General features: G+C 46.5%; 1 protein-coding gene across 1 annotated transcript; it reads right to left on the bottom strand.

Annotated features, from left to right (window-relative positions):
• Nucleotides 1-1,122: 1,122 nt before the first annotated feature.
• LOC114585840 (myeloperoxidase-like) lies at nt 1,123-17,149 on the bottom strand. Its single transcript, XM_077919695.1, has 13 exons — nt 17,018-17,149; nt 16,614-16,691; nt 15,767-15,863; nt 14,600-14,775; nt 14,095-14,218; nt 13,226-13,355; nt 11,715-11,918; nt 10,260-10,575; nt 9,641-9,801; nt 8,061-8,313; nt 7,379-7,549; nt 5,220-5,457; nt 1,123-2,299 (listed from the first exon to the last, which is right to left on the bottom strand). Exons 1-13 carry the CDS (start codon nt 17,019-17,021, stop codon nt 2,101-2,103), a joined length of 2,151 nt encoding a protein of 716 aa, XP_077775821.1. The 5' UTR covers nt 17,022-17,149; the 3' UTR covers nt 1,123-2,100.
• Nucleotides 17,150-17,856: the final 707 nt, after the last annotated feature.

Below are 17,856 nucleotides of genomic sequence, written 5' to 3'. Positions count from 1 at the left end.
CAGGGCCCTTGTCTCCTGTGACAGAGCGTTCCACCAGGTTGGAGCCGCAGATGAAAAAGCCCTGGCTCTAGTTGAGGCCAGCCTAACCTCTCTGTGGCCTGGGACCTTCAAGATGTTTTTATTTGAAGACAATAAGTTCCTCTGTGGGGCATACCAGGAGAGGCGGTCCCGTAGATACGAGGGTCCTAGGCCGTATAGGGCTTTGAAGGACTTAGATGGCTTTCAAAGATGATGGGACCAATTCATGGACGAGGAGAAGCTTCTTGATGGCTACTGGGCATGATGGCTCTGCTCTGCCTCCACAACTTGGGGAAACAATGCTTCTGAATAGCAGTTCCTGGAAACTGCAGGAGGGGAGAATTGCTTTAGTGCTAGGGTCCTGCTTGTGGGGTTTCTGAGCGCATCTGGTTGGCCACTGTGAGAACAGGATCCTAGGCTATTTATTTTATTCACTGAGTTTGTGAGTCGCTTTCTCTTGTCTAGGGCAACCCAAAGCAAATTGAAAGCAGCCAACCAGACAGAACAAAATGAAAACAAAAACCCACATACTGTAGATACATTGAAACCAAAAGGAAAAAAGAAATACGTTGAAAATATCTAACCCACTTCTAAAAGGCCACAGAGAGTTAAAGGCCTGTTTATAGAGGAAAGCTATTGCCTGACAACAACCTAAAGATGTATAATGATTTCGCCAGGCAAGCCTCCTTGAGGAGAACAAACCTGATGGACTAGATGAGCCATAGGCCTGATCCAGCAGGCTCTTATTGTGTTCTTATGGGTCTGGAGCCATTAGCAGCTTCCTGTGTCTCTTTGTTCAGAAAGCACAGCAGTAGAGGATTGTACATTAAGGCAAGTGGGGCACTGCCCCACCACCTCGGTCTCCCTTTGGCCAACACCCCCACCCCCATCTGCCTGCCTTGTTACAACCAGCCCAGAAGGTGCCACTGACTATCATCTGATTAGTCTCATTGTTGCCTTCATAGAACTTAGCAGAGAGTAGGAAGAGGAAGATAAGCCTAGAATTAGTCAGCTGCGCCTGCCATTGGCTCTGGCGCCACCTACTGTTGGGCTCCCTGCCTTCCGCCCAAGGGGCACCAGTCACCCTGGAGACACAGATTACAGTTTCATGTATTTATCTGGGGTGTTTTTTTTTATTAGTATTGATCAGATAAGTCTCACAACTCCAGCATTAAAAAATAAATACACCTCCCGGTTAGTGCCTATACAATCACTGAAATGAAATCAGAATATGTGTTGCACATCGCTTTCGAAATCCAGCTATGTGACAATATGGAAAGGAAAGAGAAAAGAGCAAATCTTAAAGTCGGATGAACGGCTCATTCCATCAGAAAATCCACAGCAGGGCAATACTTCACTAGGCCAAACAACAATGTTGCAAAAGGGCGAGCAAGCGTTCAGATTCTGAGTTCTGCCTAGTCAAGAACTCTAAAGAACAAAAAAACCCCACCTTGCTATTTTGTGATATTTTGCTTAATTAAAATATCTGGCTGGTTGTGCTGTTTTCACATCCCAAGGGCAGATTTGAGTGTCACAAATCCTTGGATGGTCATTGCTGGATTTAGCCCCAATCTACCCCAAATAGCCACCTCAAACTGACCTTCCTTCATCCCAGAGCCCAAACCGCCTTCCCAGAATGTCAGGAAATATGAATGGCAGAGATGAATCCCAGATTTTGGCCCAGAGATGGCAAAGAGGCATTTTGAGAGTTTGTGGCAGTGGACTACAAAGGTCCTTCACTACAGCTTTTTAAACAGAGGTTGGATGGTCATCTGCCAGGGGTGCTTCAGCTGTTATTCCGACATTGCAAAGGTTTAGACTGGATGAACCTTGGAGTCCCTGCCAACTGAACAATGCTATGATTCACTATCTACAGGATCTGAACTCCAACCCAACTGGGAGTCTCGCTCAGGAGACAGGTCAGTTTTCATCACTCTGTGACCTGAAGAAGGTCACTATGCATTCTGGAGTGGTTGTGATACCCGCAGGGCTGAGTCCCAGCTCACATTAACTTTCTGGCATTCTGGCAGGTTTGCAATGTCTCAACCCACCCACCCCAAAACTTCCCCAGTTGCTGCCAGTCTATTCTTTCCAAGCAGACAAATCCAGTCCTCCAATTTTGCGGCAGTTCACGAAATCGCTCGGGTAGTGGTTCATCTTGAAAACATCGTGGGGCACCTCCTGGATGTGGGTGTTGTCACAAATGATGCGGGAGAGCGAGGCGCCGCTCAGAACCCGCCGCTGCCAGGGGGTGAAAACCCCGGGATTCTCCCACCAGAATCTGCAACAAGCAAGGAGGAAAGGGCAGAGGAAGAGGTTGATTGGCATTTGTCCTGGGACGTCAAACCCCGTCTAATTGGTAACAAGGGCTGTATTCTAACCTGAGTAATGCTAGAAGACAGTTTCATCTGAGCAAATGCTTTCAGGGTTTTATCCTTTAAACCAGCACCTCCCAAACTTTTGGGGGCCACTTCCCGCTTGATTCCACAAGCTCAAACCCCCCCCAGCACACCCTACCCTATAAAAATTGTTATTCATAATAGTGACTTGTGTGCCTCACTATAAATAAGATAATAACACAACAAAGTTCAAAACAGTAAGAATTAATTGTGCATTTACTTAAAATCCAGTTAAAACTATTGAGTTTAATTCATTCAACAAAACTGACCAACTTGAACCAGTGATACCAGCTTTTCCAAATCAGTTAGTTATTTACACCTCCAATGCCCTCCTGCCGCCCCCTTGCTTCTTAGAGAATCCCGCCACCCTGTAGGGGGTGGTACTGCTCGCTTTGGGAACCACTGGTTTAAATCACAGGTGGGCAGTCCTCAGCCAGCAGGCCAGATGTGCATCTCTAGACCTTTCCCTCTGGCTCTCAGGGTGCTCCCAGGTCATGCCCTGCTTTGCATCTCCCTGGAGGGATTTTAACTGACTGGGCCGCATCCTCAAACTCTGAGAATGCCTGGATTGCTTGCCTGGGTGGAGGATGGAGACGAGCACATGCAGAAGCCTCTGGGTTGTGCATGGCTGCGGCGTAGCCTACTGTACAAAGGTTACATTCACACCCACTGCCTCCAACCACTTTTGCCTCTGGCCTTACTTAGCACTGATATGTACCCCACATCACCCCGAGGTTGGCAAGGAAGAAATGTGACTCTCAGGCTGAAAAGGGTCCACCACTCCTTGAAATCTTTCCATGCACCTGCTACGTTTTTTGACTTCTGGTATTTTTAACTGTTTTCACTAACATTATCTGAGATCCCCAGAAGAGCCCAAAGGCCCCATTGTCTCACACCTGGTTTCCTGCAGCAGCCAGTCAGATGCTTAGAGCATCCTTTGCCATCCTGGTGCCCTCCTGATGCTGCTGGACTCCAACTCCCATCAGCCCCAGCTAGGGTGGCTGTACGATGCTGGGGCTGATGGGAGCATTGCTACCAGCAGCAAACACTGAAGTAGATAGGTCTCACCATAAGGCAGCTTCTTATCCTAAGGAGGAACAGAGTTGGGGGGTTTCTGGGGATCAATAGAGGGCCTTTGTCAAGTACCAACAATGCCCGCACTCCTAGAATGAAACAATGAACAGGGTGGGGATACAATGACTTCTGCAATCGACACAGGATAATATCGCCAAGGCAACTATCTGTAAACAAACAATAAATGCCCATAAAAATGGCAAAAGTAGTTTCTTTCCCCAAATAGTTTTTATCTTAAACAATAGCAAACTGTTAGGCTTCGGGGAATTCTATCCCTCCCATGGTGGCAGCAAGAAGCAGAGAAAAACAAAGAAGAGTTCTTACTAATTTGTTTACTCGTCACAGTGAGAGACAAAGGAATGCAGTCTATCTCCCGTTAATGGCGTTGCTCCAACTGAACGCCTCCCTGCTCCCTTCCTAACAACAGCACTTCCGCTTACGGTGCCCCCCAGGGGCTAATTGTCTCTGAGACCTTTGCTCTTGCAATGAATGGCATGTTCTGGGAGAAGGGGGGCCATAAATGCTCTCCAGTGATAACGTGTCAGCTGGCTGCTCTGTCTCCCCCTTCTCTTCTCCCAGCACCTCCCAACTCTTCTGTTCGCCTGTCTCTGAGCTGTGACCTTCCTCAAACCACTGCTGTAATTCAATACTGCCTTCCTCTTCTCTGGAAGCTTCGGGAGAAGGGGGGTGGTCCCCACCATTACTCCTCAGTCTTGTCCCCCTCAGTCTAGTCCCTGAAACAAATACAGTGAATAAATAGCTCACCTGTAATATATCAGTGGTTCAGTGCTCCTCTCCTCTCTTTCCAAATAGCTTTTATCTTGAAGAATTGCAAATGCAGGAATAAAGACTAAACCAGGTTTAGCAAATTGAAGGACATTGTCCTCTTTCTATGCTCCTCCTGATGGAAACATGCAGATGGAGACAGATATATCCCTGCTTTAAGTCAGCCTAAGTCTTCTCTTGGGACGCGGGTGGCGCTGTGGGTAAAAGCCTCAGCGCCTAGGGCTTGCCGATTGAAAGGTCGGCGGTTCGAATCCCCGCGGTGGGGTGCGCTCCCGTCGTTCGGTCCCAGCGCCTGCCAACCTAGCAGTTCGAAAGCACTCCCGGGTGCAAGTAGATAAATAGGGACCGCTTACTAGCGGGAAGGTAAACGGCGTTTCCGTGTGCGGCTCTGGCTCGCCAGAGCAGCAATGTCACGCTGGCCACGTGACCCGGAAGTGTCTCTGGACAGCGCTGGCCCCCGGCCTCTAGAGTGAGATGGGCGCACAACCCTAGAGTCTGTCAAGACTGGCCCGTACGGGCAGGGGTACCTTTACCTTTACCTTTAAGTCTTCTCTTGTATATTATTTACTACAAAGCTCGATGACTGGGCTCTTTAGCGACAAAACGTTGGATTACCGGAATGACATCCGAGCACTGAACCACTGGTATATCACAAGTGAGCTCTTTATTTACTGTGTTTGCTATTGTTCAAGAAAGAAACTATTTGGGAAAGAAACTACTTTTGCCATTTTAATGGACATTTATTGTTTGTTTACAATGGTGATATTATCTTGTGTCGATTGCAGCACTCCTAGAATGGCACACTGAGCCCCGCAAGAAAATGGCCATCCTCCTTGCAGATCCCCTTCCCTAAAAAGGGAACCTGGGTTCTAATTACGCCCCAAGCTCTGTCACAAAGCTGTCACAAAGAGAAATGAGAGCCTCAGAGGGCAAGCAGCTCACCTGTCTCCGTCCCGGGTTTTCCGGAACTGGGTCCCGATGAGGCACGCCAGGAGGGGCCCGACCCTCCCATAGGGGACGAAGGGCTCAGCCAGGGCCCCAATCCAGATGTCAATGTTCTCTGGTGTCCCGTAAAGGTCGATGAACTTCTTTGCCAGCTGGGAATTGCCCATCACGGCAGCGAGCTCAGCCTCATCGCTGGGCTCTGATAGGCCACAGAACCGCCTCCAGGCATTGTATCCTGGTGGAAGCAGAGCAGGGAAAGGTTGTTAGTCTGGCTGGAGGATGGATAAATGGGAAGCAGAGCAGCCAAGTGCCATGGAAGTAAGAGGAGACTGGGGTAAAGAAGGGGGGATTTCAGAAGAATTGCCTTCCTTAGGAACATGGGCCTTCCAAAAAATCAGACCCATGCTTCATCCAGCTCATTATGGTCTGCACTGACTATTGAGCAGGGAGAGGACGGGGACAGGGAGCGAATCCACACACCCATTTCCTCTCAGCTGCTTAGCCACCTCCTTTCCACAGGCAGGGCCTTTGCCAGCCAGCCTGCCCTCCTCCTCAACTACTGCCACCAGACAAATAACTGAAGGAGAAACAGCTTTCCAACAGCATCTGTTCCAGTTTCAAGCAGGAGGAGGGCTGCTTTTCTTCACAAAACAAAACGGCAGTGACATCTCTGCGAGGACCATCCTGAGATTGGAGCTCCAGTCCTGAGTCACCTGCTGAGGACCAGTGCATTGTTGTAATGGAAAGGTGGTCAAACGTTCTTTCGCAGTACTGACAGTATTGCTACAAGGATGTATTTGTGACTGACCACAGTGTGGCACAGTGCAACCACCGAAGGGAACCGATTTTTTACACCAAACGGTATGGTGATTCTTCTGAAGCTAGAATGCATTTATCAAGCATCTGTCTTAGAATTGTTCAACAAAAGTGTATAAATTGCTGAGATCGCTAATACGAATGAATTGTATTTGGAGATCGAGGATTTCCCCAGGTTGTATAATACATTTGCAATGGAAATGTGCTTCATATTAATGGGGGATTTTAAACATTTCAATACATTATTTCTTCAAATGTGCTAAAGGATTTGGACATCTTAGGCTATCCCCCCCCCCCAACCTGCTCAACTTGCAGCCTACTCAACTCCTTTTTAAAAAACTTTTTTTTAAAATTAGCTTTTCAAATTTTACAAATTCTTTTAAACAAACATCAGAACATTTATTTCACATCCGCTGACTTCCCATCCACCCTTCCATTATGTTCTTTTCTTTCTTTATAAAGCTGGTATATTTCTTATATTTTACCCATTATATACCGTATTTTTCCGTATATAACATGACCCCATGTATAAGACGACCCCTATTTTTCGGAGCCCTCAACAGTTGGTGAGCTTCTTTTGTAAGTTTGCTGAGCTGTTGAGCAGCTTTTCGACAATCCCCCATTCTGGCTGACGGAACTGGTGCAGTAATATACCACATACTGACACTCACCAAATACTCTTCCTAAGCCAGGAAGAGCAGGTAAACAGCCTACTCTCTGACATTTCCCTGCTACTGCCGCAGCACCAGCCCTCTCTTGCTCAGCATATTAACCCGTGTATAAGACGACCCTCAATTTATCATTAAAAAAATTCAGAAAAAAGGTTGCCTTATACATGGGAAAATATGGTACGTTGATTATAAATGATTAAACTACCACTTCTTATCTGCTGCTGTACTTCAAATCCTGCATACATTTTAACATAACCATGATATTTTTTTCAAATATGCTACAAAATACTTCCATCCTTCAATAATTTCTTTTTTCATTCTTCATTCTGTTCTTTAATTCTCACAGCTAGTCTAGCCATCTCATAATATTCCATCATCTTCATTCTTCTTTCATTGGGGCTTCCTCTTCTTTCCATTTGTGTGCTTGGACAATCTTGCCCCCATCATAGCATACATAAACAAATTAAACAATTCCTTCGGTCCAATTATACCTAACAGAAAGGCCTCAGGTTTCTTGGGAATCACCCAACTCCCATCTCTGTAAAGACATTGCAATCCTAAGTCTCCTGTTGACTCTCCTCCTCACCAAGCCACCCTGGATCTCTTCACTCACTGTTTAGCACAAGAAACCACGGACAGGGTCAAAAACTTCAGGACAGGCTCACCTACCTGGCAGTCCATGGTCTCTCCCCCGCTGGAGGTTCAGGGATGCCAGATCAAGGCCGATGAGCTCAAGCTGCTCAAAGAGTCGCTCCTGGAGCTCCTCCACCATCATCTGGTTCTGCTTCATCAGCTTGGCATGGTCGGCCAGGAGGCCGCGGAGAAGAGGGTCAATGCCACCTGGAAGAGAAAGGTAGTGCTGGCCCTGAAGATGAGGAACACTCAACCCAAGGTTTAGGGTGTCCTTTTGTTTTTGTTTTTTAATGGAAAGGGGACGGTTTTTCCACCTTCAAAATCGTCGAACAGCTCTTACCATCAGAAATTTGTCCCCTCTGGAGTAGCAGAAAACAAGCTTGCTCCATCTTCCAAGCTTGCTCCATCTACAGCCCTTCAGATATTTGAAGATGACTATCATATCTCCTCTCAGTCTTCTCTTTTCCAGGCTAAATATACCCAACTCCCTCAACTTGTTCCACACAAGGCTTGGTTTCCAGACCCATCATCATCTTGTCTGCCCTCTTCTGCACACTTTCCAGCTTGGAGCAACCTTCTATAGAAAGTTCTTCATAAATGCCCACCCTTGGTCTTTTAGGCTGTGCTGCGACCCCTGTTTGCCCTTACTTTGTTCCTAGAAGATTTCTGTTTCCCAGACAGCCCAAGAACCCCGCAGGACAAGGAACAAAAGCATTACCTTCCATTATGATTCTCCATGAAGCAGAGAAGGTGAGATGAAGGAGGACATTGGAATATGGGACAAGGGGCTTGAAGTTTTGGTCCAGGCGGGGCACAAACGGGGGAACAGAACCGTGTCCAAACCGGAAGGCCAGGGAGAACACGTTTGAGACAGTGGGGTCCTCAGAGTCATTGTAGCCTTTGTACAAAGGCAACTGCTTGTTCATCTCATTGCCCAAGACAAGGGGTAGGTAGTCTCTGAAGGTGATCACCTGCAACCAAACCAGGGAAGACTCCACTGTTAATTTTGGGTTTTTAAAATATGTTTTATTGATTTCAAACTTAAACAACAGTTACAAAATAACAACAATTAATTAAACCACCCTAGCCTTCCAGAGTGCAATTTGTCCTCTAATTAAGACACAGCTTCTGTCCAGCTTTAAGTTTTCACAAGCATTAATATTTTTATTATTTTTATTTATTAAAATTGTATAGAAATGAGCACAATGTGTGTGTGTGCAAGTGTGTGGCTATGGGTGTTTAGTGGCCACTTTACAAAGTTTGAAGGGAAACAAAGAGAGTCCCTGACCTCCAGGATCTTACACGAGGGAAGACAACCGAGGTCAGGCTAATATGGGACTCATATGAGCAACTGGAGTTACATCTCAGGCATGATTTTTACATATGCAGTACAGCCACATCTTACACACATTTAACTTGTGCTATTTCAACCCAATGTGGTTGAAGGCAGGCTGGTTGAAATCATCCATGTTCAATCCAGGCAAGGCTTTTCTCAATGGGTCTGTTTGTGTTACCTGAAGAGCTTTTTAGCTCTCTGACTTACTTGCTGGGTAAGGCCCGCTTGGCACACAGGATCTGAAAGCACAAGGGATTCTGTCTCTCCTCCCCTCACCCACAAGCCATGAGGGGTGTTTGGGAATATGTGATTTTCATGTATATGCAGAAGCCTTGAAACCAAACGTTTGTGTTAAGATGCAACTGTACTGTACATCCAGCCCTTTCCTCCAAACAGCTCAGGACCTTGGAGAGCGACTGAGGTGGGGGTTCAGCACCATGGACAGCACTGCTAAGCCCAGGCATCCAAGTTGTCTCAGCAGAGGTCCCAGAGAAACTGGCAGAGTTTTATAGCCCGGCCAGGTAGTCGCTGGCTAGAGGCCCTGCCCCCTAAGTGCCTGGAGGTCCCGCCTCCTTGGCAGTTAAAGGGACAGTGCCTTTTTCTACAGCTGTTGGCTTCTTCAAGGTCATGGGGTTTCCAATTCTTCTCAGGGTACTCTTGGTTTCCCAGTGAGTTGACTTTTTTGTTATTTTCTCCAATATTTCCCTTTTAATGCACACTTTACCCCCAAAATATGCATTTTTGTACCCATCACTTGGCTGGAGAACTGCACTGTGAAATTTGGAGAAATGCAAAGAATTTGGTTTGAACATTCTTGCAGAAAGTGCAAATTCTGTGAGTTTGTCTCTAAATGTGAGCTGAATTAAATTCCTCCCTTGCACCTTCCCTGAAGGCATGAATGAAGCTAGGGTGAAACTCCCTTTTGAATGAAGCCAGAAGGAAAAGCTCATTTCTCACCATACCTGATTTACTGCCCCAATAATCTTCCGAGCTTCCTGATAGATCTTTTCCCCATCCCAGTGTGGGTTCAGCACCTTCAGCTCCCTGGCCAATCGGTTATGCTCCCGGACAAAGAGGGTGTGGAGAGCTGTCAGCCCCAGATTTTCAGTGACACGTTTATCCCCTGCAAAATTAAAGAAACCATCTCTCTGATTTCAAGCTGATTAAGCTAGAAAATGAATTAACACTCTTTTATTGCTGTGTGAAGCCACATGGAGACTGGTAGGGCAGAAGGCAGGGAGCCCAACAGCAGGTGGCGCCAGAGCCAATGGCAGGCAGAGTCAATAATCAATCCCTCTTCACGGGAAACCCTGGGAATTATAGCTCTGGCAGGGGAAGAGGGGTCTCCTAACAACTCTCAGCACCCTTAATAAACTACACTTCCCAGGATCCTTTGGGGGTGGAAATCCATGACTGTTTAAAGTGGTATCATAGTGCTTTAAACATATGGTGTGCATTTGGCCTAACACTTGATGCCCAGATCCATCAAAACATAGGAAGTTACCTTATCATTGGTCACCTAGAGTACTACTGTTTACACTGACTGGCAGCTGCTGACCATGCCCTGGTGGAAAGACATACCTGCATTGAAACATGGGATGTTGGCAGTTCTGTTTGTGTAGAGGCAGATGCTGTTTGAATTGCTCTCGAAAGGAAGGAGGCCCAGACCAGCGTCTGTGAAGTTCTGGTTGAGCGCCATTAAACCCAGAGAGTTGCTTTGGTTCCGGAGGCTTCTTGCCAAAGGCTCCTCACTCCCATACACCATGCTGGCATCCAGAAAGGACGTGATGGAATTGAGCTGCTCACGGATGAATGTCGTGGGGTTGCAAACAGGGGTGGTCCGGATGAAAGGCATGCAGATGCCTGGCTTTGTAATCCGCGGGTCTCCAGGTGGAATCTGCAGAAAACAATCCCACAATTTGTTTGTTTTTTATTTATTGCATCTATACCTCCAAGAAGCTCAAGTTAGTAGACATGGTTCTCCCCTCTTCATTAATCCCCACAATAATCCTGGGCAGTAGGTTAGGTGCAGGGACAGTGACTGGCCCAAGTTTTGTTTTGTTTTTTAGTTTCCAGAAGAAAGAAAGAAAAATAATCACACTCCCAACAAGTTTGTTTTTAAAAAAGAAAATGTTACCACTAATCCAAGTATTGTGGGAGGGTGGTAGGTGATGTTACAGGCATTGGCCAATATGATGACCAGGGAACTGTTCCTCCCATGCAAACAGCGGCACATTTCTCCTCTCCCCATGGGCTCTGCTAGATATTTTAAAAAACTCAGCCTACTCAGCCCCCTGGCACAAATCTGCTAGTGGGCAAATGCAGTTTGTGGGCCACTCTTGGAAACACCCAATAAGAGAGTATAAGAGCACAGGAAGAGACTGCTGGATCAGGCCAATGGCCCATCTCATCCAGCTTCCTGTTCTCACAGTGGCCAACCAGATGCCCCCAAGGGAAGACTGCTAGCAGGATTTGAGCACAAGAGCAGCACTCTCCCTTCCTGTGGTTTCTAGCAACTGGTATACAGAAGCATTAATGTCCCCAACTTTGTAGGCAGAGTATCACCATCATGGCTAGTCGCCATCAATAGCCCTCTCCCTCCATGAATTTGTGAAATCCTCTTTTAAAGCCATTCAATTTGATGGCCATCACTGTCTCAGGTGGGATCGAGTTCCGCAGTTTAACCACCACACTGTGTGAAGAAGGACTTTTCCCTATCTGTCCTGAACCTTCCAACATTTATGATGTGCACTTTGCTATATGTCAAGAGCTACGTAGTAACCCAGATATTTCAGACTGCAGCTCCCATCAGCCAGAATGCCTGTACAATGCTGGGACTCATGGGATCACAGTCGAGCCGGCTGATGGGAGTTGTAGTCCCACACACCTGGAAGGTGCCATGTTGTCAAAGGCTGCTGGGAGCTAATAGTTCAAAGGGGACAAAGGGCCTGCAAAAGACCTGACTCCACCCCACGCCAGGAAAACACATACACCTGTCTCGCCCTAAGAATCTCTTAACACCGAATTTTCCGTTACCTTAATCGGGAAGCAGGGGGGCGCGTAGTTGCAGCTGGTGTCGCAGTGGACGTCCTGGTTCTGGATGCTGGTTTCAGTCATGGGGGCTAAGTCCATGTCATGGTCGACCCACTGGCCCCAGTGCATGAATGCCAGCGAGCGCTCCTGGTCGTCCGTGATCTTCTCGTTGGGGGTGCCGATGATCTCGTTGGATACCTGCCGCACCTATGGTGGAGCACCCAAGGGCCACCGGAGGAAATTATGCAGAGTGTTCAATTTGCATAGCCTCAATGCTAAGTGCTCTGGCTCCAACAGGGGAAGCCAGAAGAGGAACTGTAAGCAATGTGCAAGCAACAACAACACAGAGACACAAACATGTGGCAGCACTCTGCCATTCATGCCACTGCCAAGAAGTGCACTAGAGGGTTTGTAGGGCACGTGAATAAGATTTTTGAGCCATTGTATAGTGGGGATGAAATTCAATTTCTAAAAAACTACGTAGTTACTATAAGAAGCCATGTTGGTAATAGCCCAATACGGGAAAGCATCAAAAATTCCTATGCAATTCCATTGCTTTATTTGAATACCTGGCCAGACATCAATGCGTTGTCTGGGGCGAAGCCAAATCAGACAGTTTTGACACAGACTGGTCCCCATTTTCTTATTATATAGATAAGGAGAGTTGTACATGCGCTCCCCCCTCGACTCAGTCCTCTTTGTGGTTGGACTACATAAAGGGACCCCTGACCATTAGGTCCAGTCGTGGCCGACTCTGGGGTTGCGGCGCTCATCTCACTTTATTGGCCGAGGGAGCCAGCGTACAACTTCCGGGTCATGTGGCCAGCATGACTAAGCCGCTTCTGGCAAACCAGAGCAGTGCACGGAAATGTCATTTACCTTCCCACTGGAGCGGTACCTATTTATCTACTTGCACTTTGACGTGCTTTCGAACTGCTAGGTTGGCAGGAGCTGGGACCGATCAATGGGAGCTCACCCCATTGGGGGGATTCGAACCGCTGACCTTCTGATCGGCAAGTCCTAGGCTCTGTGGTTTAACCCACAGCGCCACCCACATCCTGATTGGACTATATAGACTGATCTTAAAAGCTGCGTCTCAGTCATTTGTTTTTTATACAGAATATACCCTGTGTGTAGTTTTTGTTATGATCTGTATGGTTATGTCTTAGTTTGTAGTTTTTGTTATGATCTGTATGGTTATGTCTTAGTTCGTAGATTTGTTTACGATAAATCGATGAAAGCTGTATTTATTTATTTTTAAAAAATGATTGGCTCAAATTCAAATTGCCTAGAAGCAGAATATCTCATTTCGGTGAGTGTTCAGGGATTTGCTGTATCAAATGAGAGTAATCTCCTCCTATAGGGGTTGGCCATGTGGTGACAGACACCATGCTGTCCCCCTAGAAACCCCGAACGATTGGTCCACCACCTCAGCTGCCTCTTCGAACCCACCCCCAACACGGCTGTTTCTCTACAATTTGTCCCAGGATCCCGGGATGACTCCCAGCTCTTACCAGTGGGAGCGGGTGTCCATGATAAAGCTGGCCCTGGATGAGACCCTTGGGAAGAGACACACCATCCTCATACTCTGCTGGGAGCCAGCGGGCATAGCCATGGTTAGACATACCAAAATGAGGGTGCTTCCTAGAGCGGGGGGAGAAGCGCATTAGTTTGGAACTCTGCCCCATGCGTGAAGGCTCTTCTGGAGGCAGGCATGCTTTGAGGGATTAACCTTTGCAAGGTGAGCTGATCCGCACTCCTCGAAATCACGTGCAGGCCAGAACTTAGCCACGCACCAGATTTCTGCCCGCCTCTAAATGTGGCGTAGCAGCAAAGTTCTGGGCAGTTAAGAACATATCAAGAGACATATTTATATGCCTGCTCTGAGAGATGAGGATCTGCATGGGGAGAGTGGGGAGAGAAAAGCTTTTTGCCATCTCTCGTGACACTAGAAATCATGAACGTCCAATGAAACTGAATGTTGGGAGATTCAGGACCAACAGTCACATTTACGGAAGGGCTGTGAGTTCTAGTATTATGAGGGAGGGAGAAAATCTTTCTTCTGTCTGCTGCCTCCATGCCACACATGATTTTATGAACTCCTATCATGTCATCTCTTACTTGACTTTTCTCTAAACTAATAAATCCCAAATACCACAACCTTTTTTCACAGGGAAGCCACTCTATGCCCTTGATCATTTTGGCGTCCTTTTTCTGATTTTCTAATTTCCTTCAACACCTTCCTTTGGCCCAGATTCCCAGATGACCTCTCCAGCTCTTACCAGTGGTAAGAGTGGTATTTCCCCTCAGATGAGGGAGAACCTTTGACCTGCCTGCACCCCCCACCCCAAATAAAACCCTTCTCCAGCCAGCTTCTCCTTACCGGTTGTTGCATTCTCCTGTGATGGTCCGATAAGGGCTGTTTTGTGGGCACCGGACTGGGCGGATCAGATAGTCACAGCCAGTGGCTCTGGTGATCATATCTTTCTGCTGGATGCTTAGCACATCTAAACAAGATATCCGATAAGGGGAAGAAAAGCAATGGCTTTTGTCTTAGAAGCAAATTTCAATGGGAATCTACCTTCAGCGGTCTAACCCACCCCACCCCCTGCACCAAGTGTGAGAGGTAAGGCTGCCCACTTGTCAATCACCTGACATCACGGGGCATCATTTACTGGCGTGGTTTGAAATCAAGCTGCACAAGCAAAGAGTCAGCAGTTTGCAGGCACCGACCATCAGCTGAGCAGCAGTGCCTTCAAACCCCCCTTTTGGCCAGCTTTTACCTGCCTCAGGTAAAGTGGGTGTGGCTTGGCTAAACCTGCCTCGCAGGCTGAAAGTTCACCACCATCCCCACTGTGCTAAAGCTTTTGCCTGGGGATTCACAATACCTGTGATGTTGAACCGACGGTGCCAGACCTTCTGCAGCTTCTGCCTCAGGAGATCCAACGCCGTTTCCATGTAACTCGCTGCCCGGATTGCAGTCCTGGTCCCTGCCACCGGTTCCTTTAAATGTCTCAAGAAGTCGGAGGGGGTGAGATGGGGGTTTCTCAAGTTCTCCTTCGCTCTGGAAAGAGAAGCACAGAGGAGATGGCAGCAGGGAGACAGGGGACCTTAGCAGAAAGTGCTCAGAAGTCTCACAGCAAGCCTTCCTAATGGCGAACCTAAGAACCTAAAAGAGCTTTGCTGGATCAGGCCAATAGCCCAACTAGTCTAGCATCCTGTTCCACCCAGAAACCCACTAGAAGGATGCAAGCTCAAGAGCACCCTCCTCTCTTGTGGTTTCCAGCAACTGGCAAGTTTATGCAGTGACCCTTACTCGTTGGGTTGCTGTTGTTGTTTTGCTCCCTTCAGTTTTATTTTTTAAACTACAATGGTAGCTCAGTTTTACGAACGTAATCCGTTCCCGAAGACATTTGACTTCTGAAATGTTCAAAAACTCAACAGCCAACAGCTCAGAATCTTGCACTCAGAGGAAACCATGTGGCACATTCAACTTCCAAGGCGTGTTCATAAACTGAAATGTTCGTCAACGGAGACGTTCGAAAACCAAGGTACCACTGCATGCTCTTTCTAAAATTCTTTGTTAATGATGCTATGCCAACTCTGGCAATATATGAACGGATTGCTTTTAGATGCAGATTGTGCATGGATAAATACAATGATATTTGGGATCCATTCATAAAAATCATAATGTCTTGTTAATAATTTTACATTTATTGGATTAATTGTATGTACTTATGTACAGTGGTACCTCAGGTTACATACGCTTCAGGTTACAGACTCCGCTAACCCAGAAGTGCTTCAGGTTAAGAACTTTGCTTCAGGATGAGAACAGAAATCATGCTCCAGTGGCATGGCAGCAGCAGGAGGCCCCATTAGCTAAAGTGGTCTTCAGGTTAAGAACAGTTTCAGGTTAAGTACGGACCTCCGGAACGAATGAAGTACTTAACCCGAGGTACCACTGTACTTATATACCCTAGGGGCATACTTCACTAATGATGACTGAAAGTGGACAGAGGGAATATTTAATGCAGATTTACATGAAGGAAGCTCACCTCTCCCGGTACAACTTGTATGCTTGATCCACCAACCGCTTGGCTGTGTTGATGCTGAATAAAATGTCCGGACCAGTCAATTTCTCAGAGGCCAAAGCTTTAAAAGAGAGAACCAAAAACATCAGCTCAAAGGGCCCCCCAAGTCCAAACCAGGGGAATCAAATTTCAGCAGCAAGGTACACAGATGGCATGATGCAGCGACTATCCAGGACAATCTTGGCCAATTCAGTTTACAAAAAATTCTCCACCCCACCACCTTGGCATTTTTCACCAGCCCAGCCTTCCCATAAATGTGTATGTCAATTCATTTGCACCACACTCTGAGAGCCTGTTCCACAGGACCGAACATAAAAAATAAAAATCTCCTTTCCTGGTCACCTTGAAAATACTCTCAACTCACCAAAGGCGAGTGGCTATTTGCAGGCCTTAAGCTGAGATGCCCTCTTGGAGGTTGGTTCCTATCCACATACCAGGTTTTGACAGAAAAGGGGTTTAGAGAGGCACCCTCCCCAACCCACTCAATCATGGATCTCCTTGAAGATTTCCATAAATTCACCCCACCCTGTCCCCAAAACGATGCATGAACTCTACAAGACGTGACCCTTTGGGCCCTTTTCCAAAGCTACAATTCTGTGATTATATGAAAAATCAAAGGCAAATTCCTAGAAATGAGTTCCACGCACATACTTTTAAAAACTCTTTTTGTGAGCTGCTGTGAGCAATCATGGAGTATATAGATACTGTGAAATTAAAATAAAGGAAAATAATTATTCAATTACATTCCTTTTCCAGTTTCCCACCAGAAATATCCCCACCCTTGGAAGAGTCACAGGATTTGTTGTGTTACCTTCTGAGGAAGATTCGGATGCTGGCAGGAATCCAAAGGCCACTAAGAGGCTCAGGAGAGAAAGGGCTCGCTTCATCTCTGCAAAATAAAAGAGGAACGGGTGGGTTTTGAGTAGGGGAAATAATAAAAACGTTTTTTTAAGACCCCGAAAAGTTGTTCCAAGGGAAGCAAAGGAGAGAACCAGTGTGGTTGCAGTGACTTGACTGCTGGACTAAGACTTGGGAGAGATCAAGGTTCAAATCCACACTCTGCCTAACCTACCTCACAGGGTTGTTGTGAGGGTTAATTGAGGAGGGGGAAAACCATATACACCACCTTGAGTTTCCTTGGAGGAAAAGGTGGAATAGAAATGCAACAAATAGGACCAAGGCTTGTTGCCTGTGTTACTCCTACTCAGAGTAGACCCATTGAAATTAATGGACATGGCTAACTTCCTATGTGTGGGAAGCTGGGCATTGCCATGTCCTCAGCAGCAAGAAAAAGGTGCTAAGCCTCACCTGCTGTGCTCAGCTCCTGGCTGTGGATATTGCTAGGTTCCGAGAACTTTTATAGTCTCTGGTTATCAGGTGTGGGCAGGTTCATGATGAGACCGGGATGAGGGAAAACACACACCCCAACCTCAGGTTGGTTTAGGCCAAGAGGAAATATTTGCTAGGTTCTTCCTCGATCGAACAGAGAAGTCCCACTTCCTTGTTCCTGGGGGATAAATTTCTGAGATACTGGAGCAGGAAAGGTTATATAAATATTAGTCAGTGATTTATTCTTAAGGAAGAAGAGGGATCCAACCCACTTCAAAAAATGCAATGAAGCATGTCAGAAAAGACCATGCCTTACATTCCTGACAAGGGATATGCAAATCTGTTGATTTCACTTTTGCATTCTGGCTCTCTTGCATTCAGTTTCCCACTTTACCACATCACTTTGCTGATTTATTTATTTTAAAAAGAAGTCCTTGAGAAAATTCAGTAGAATTTTCATGCACACTGTCTTCGAATGCAGCTTTGACTATTCTGCCAAAAAAGAAAGAAAGAAAGAAAAGAAAAGCAATATTTACCATATGCAATGCATTTTGTATGTATTTCAGTAATATCTGCAATTTTAGGCACATCTTAATATATGCATTTTTTTGTACACCTTACTTGGTTGGAAAGAACTGCATGTGCGAAATCTGGACGACTGCAGATTTCGAAGGACGATTTTGCCTGCCAGCATGTTTTGTTTCAAAAACTGCAAATCAGGTAGG

This window comes from Podarcis muralis, chromosome 15, assembly GCF_964188315.1.
Source record: "Podarcis muralis chromosome 15, rPodMur119.hap1.1, whole genome shotgun sequence".
Classification (NCBI taxonomy): domain Eukaryota; kingdom Metazoa; phylum Chordata; class Lepidosauria; order Squamata; family Lacertidae; genus Podarcis; species Podarcis muralis.
The sequence above is the reverse complement of the archived record's forward strand: the minus strand, read 5'-3'. Positions and strand labels throughout refer to the sequence as shown.